Here is a 3,246-nt window from a genome sequence, read left to right as displayed (position 1 = left end):
CACACACACACACACACACACACACACACACACACACACGAAACTGCTACTGTCAATTATGTAATAGTCATTTAATACTGGTATCAGTATTTATGTGGTACTGAAATTGGCATTGAGAATTGTGAAGTTGAGAATTGTGACCGCTCCTACATGAAGTCATGTGACAGTGCAGCATACAACGGTTTGAAATGTTCATTGCATTATACATTTTTCTTTTTTAATTGGTGGTTAGCATACATTGCATACTGCACACTATGAAGTAAACCGGAATCCCATTCTGAACATAACCAAACATACTGAATTACACTTGAGGCAGCCCACTACTACTACTACAAATACAGATTGCTGGGATGCTGTAAACGCTGAAATAACCATCCCACTTTTGGACTTTACAGTATTGCTTGCAGAGGGCAGATCATTTCCTGCTAAAAACCAAATATAGGCATTCTCTGTGTAGACTGTAAATGAAGCAATTGTACTCACTTTATAGCAGACGTTGAGATCTGCTTCTAGATGGATTGGCTCACTTCCTGGAATCGGACTGGTTCCTGTTGACCAAAACCTGCAGGGCTATTCTGGGCCACCTCACCTTTAGAGGCAGAGGAACCCAAACTGTTAACTCGATGCTGGCTTTGCTCCGCTATGGCAGAGGGAACAATAATGTAATTATTTTCTGACTAAAAATCACATTTCTAACATGCAGTGAGATTCTGGTGGTGCGCTTTGGTGCAGACCTTGTCTGTAGCTGCTGGAAAGTGTAGGAGACATCCTTCGGATGGCACCTTGGCCAAACTCACTTGGAATGGCAGTAATAAGCCTGGTGCCATCTGTATTTACAGCGAATTGGCTTTGGACTACTTCGGGATAACGGGCTGAAGAACTAACAGAATTTTGTTCAGTTTGACCTGGTCTCTGGCCCAGGTAACTTGGAGGTAAGGAACTTTGGAAAACGCCACTGCCACCAGAAGCCCATTGGTTCTGAAAACTACCAAAGCTGCTTGTGGGTGGTTTATTAAGTCTTACGTGGACTGTATTGATCTCATTAGTGGCACTGAATCCTAATTTACTTGTAGAAGGCCTTGAAAGCACTGTATTTGGTTTGTATGGGGTTCTCTTCACAGAAGAGAAGGGCTGATACCCAGTTTGGGAAGAGCTGGCATAAGTGCTAGTGGCTGGCTGGACATTTCTGGAATTCTGGTTCACTTGAAAAGGTTGGCATTCATGAGCAGTCTGACCTGGGGCAAATGGTACTTTACGCTCTGGAGAGCTAGTATGAACTTGGGGTTTATTGGATTCTGCTCCATCGTGAATATTTGCAGGAGCCTGAATCATCAGGATTGCTCGAGAACTGGCAATTGAGGACTTGGTCACATCATGTTGAGCCCCACTTCGAGAGGGGTACATAGGCTCAAAGATTTTATTAGGTTGACCATGGATATTGTAGGTCTGCTGGAATTTGGGGCGAGTAGATTCATAGTGAGGTGGTAATGCGTTTCTTTGAGCACTTTCTGAGGCCTCAAGAAGAACACCACCAGAGCTGCCAATTGAAGACCTAGCATCGCTGTCCCTACAATCATTTTTGGAAGGCTTTCTTGGCTCATGACTGGGATTGTATTGAGTTCCACTCATGGAGTAGTGTAGAGGTTCATTCCAGGACTTGCCCTGACTGCTGGCAGTCAATCTAGTATCTCTAAAGATCTGACTGGCCTGATAGGGGTCAACATGACTGGGAACTCCAAGTGGTTTTACTGAATCTGGATGCCCACTATAGCCACCAAGATCTTGAGCGTTTCCTCCACCTTGAACTACAAAGATTGGCCCTGAGCTAACAACCAAAGGCTTGGCCTCAGTGTACTTAAGCCCATCATGAGAGGTTTTTCTTGGATCCATACTTGAATACCCAGGTATCCCCTTCAGCAATGGTCCATAACTGCTACTGGCTGTCTGGAGTTTGCTAGTACTCTGGCTCCCCTCAGATGAACTATACTGATGGGAAACCGGACTTGAGATGGAGTTTGACCCAGCGTTTGGGCCTCTTGCAAGTAGGTTTCTAGTAACTTCAGAGCTGAACTCCATAAGGCCATGTGTGTTTTTAGGAGGCTTTACTACAAACATCTTGTTAGATCCAGCAGTTTTAGTTACCTCGTAACTAGATTCACCTCTAGATGGCTTTAAGGGGTTTGGTTCAGGTACTTTTAAGCTTCTCATCAAGGTGAACTCGCTCTGAGATGAGGTAGAAACTAGCCTGCTACCAGGTTGCACATTTTTGAAGGCATCAGTAACTGTTTGAGACTCATCTTGAACAGAGGGTTGACCAAAACCTGACAAGTCATATTTAGGATCAGAAGCAGAAGGCTTATAGCTAATCATATGATTGTCTTGATTATCACTTTCAGCAGAAGTCTGACAATCTTTTGAATCTGATTTTACATTTGATCCTGCAAACAAACTCTCTTTATGCTCATTGTCATAACTTCCATGGGTGCCTTGACTGTGGGGCAGGCCAGCAGAACTGTAAGCAGGATCATTCCAGTTTCCCTTTTGTTTCACCTCAGGGCCAATCACGGGGAAAGTGTGTGCTGAAACTCTTTGCAAATTGGCGGTTGGCATGCTCCCTGTTAGAAACAAACAAACAAACAAAAAGAATACATAAACAGCATGAGACAGCAATGTTTCATAAAAATGTCATCAGTGTGTTTGAATTACCTTCATAATTCCCCAAACAGATTACATAAGCAGGAAACAAAGCAAAAAGAATCCTGAAAGCGAGCAACAAGTCAAACATTTAGCAAAGCAATGTACGTTCAGTTGATAAGAAAAAATGTCTGTCCGTTTTGTGCTCACCTTAAGCAGTATACAGAATCCATTGTTAAATAAGGCACCCAAAAACACAGAGTAATCAGCAACTTATCTTCTGGCTAAACCTCAATGGGAATGCCTTATAGACTTCACACATCACCTTCAGCCAATCATCAATCAAGATGCCTGCTAGCTGCAGCTGTTAACAATTATCACTTCACTTTAAAAATCATAACAGTAATCGTATCTCTATTTTTGAGCATGCTTGACAAATAAAAGAACGTAATAATAATAATAATAAATTAAAATTAACTATAAATTATTTTTGTCAGGCAACCTAAAATGTGCTTTGTGTGGTAATATTTAAATAAATAAAAATTTTCACCAAAATATTACCTGCTATTTATTTTAATTAAACGTAATTAAACTGACTACATTAGGTTCAAT

At 41.7% G+C, this 3,246-nt stretch overlaps 1 protein-coding gene across 1 annotated transcript in view; it reads right to left on the bottom strand.

The window, feature by feature from the left end:
* Positions 1-2,941, bottom strand: part of LOC107689537 (uncharacterized) — a 3,776-nt gene extending 835 nt beyond the window's left edge. The window contains exons 1-4 of the mRNA XM_016487553.1: positions 2,845-2,941; positions 2,707-2,759; positions 735-2,615; positions 484-640 (exon numbers count right to left, since the gene is read on the bottom strand). Of these exons, the coding sequence (XP_016343039.1) occupies positions 510-640; positions 735-2,615; positions 2,707-2,759; positions 2,845-2,867 (2,088 nt within the window). The 5' untranslated portion in view covers positions 2,868-2,941 and the 3' untranslated portion in view covers positions 484-509. The remainder of the gene's footprint in view (positions 1-483; positions 641-734; positions 2,616-2,706; positions 2,760-2,844) is intronic.
* Between the last annotated feature and the right edge of the window lie 305 nt (positions 2,942-3,246).

The sequence above is a fragment of the Sinocyclocheilus anshuiensis genome, unplaced genomic scaffold (genome assembly GCF_001515605.1).
Source record: "Sinocyclocheilus anshuiensis isolate Anshui unplaced genomic scaffold, SAMN03320099.WGS_v1.1 scaffold369, whole genome shotgun sequence".
Taxonomy (NCBI): Eukaryota; Metazoa; Chordata; class Actinopteri; order Cypriniformes; family Cyprinidae; genus Sinocyclocheilus; species Sinocyclocheilus anshuiensis.
Note: the sequence above shows the minus strand (reverse complement) of the source record. Positions and strands in the feature narration are given on the sequence as shown.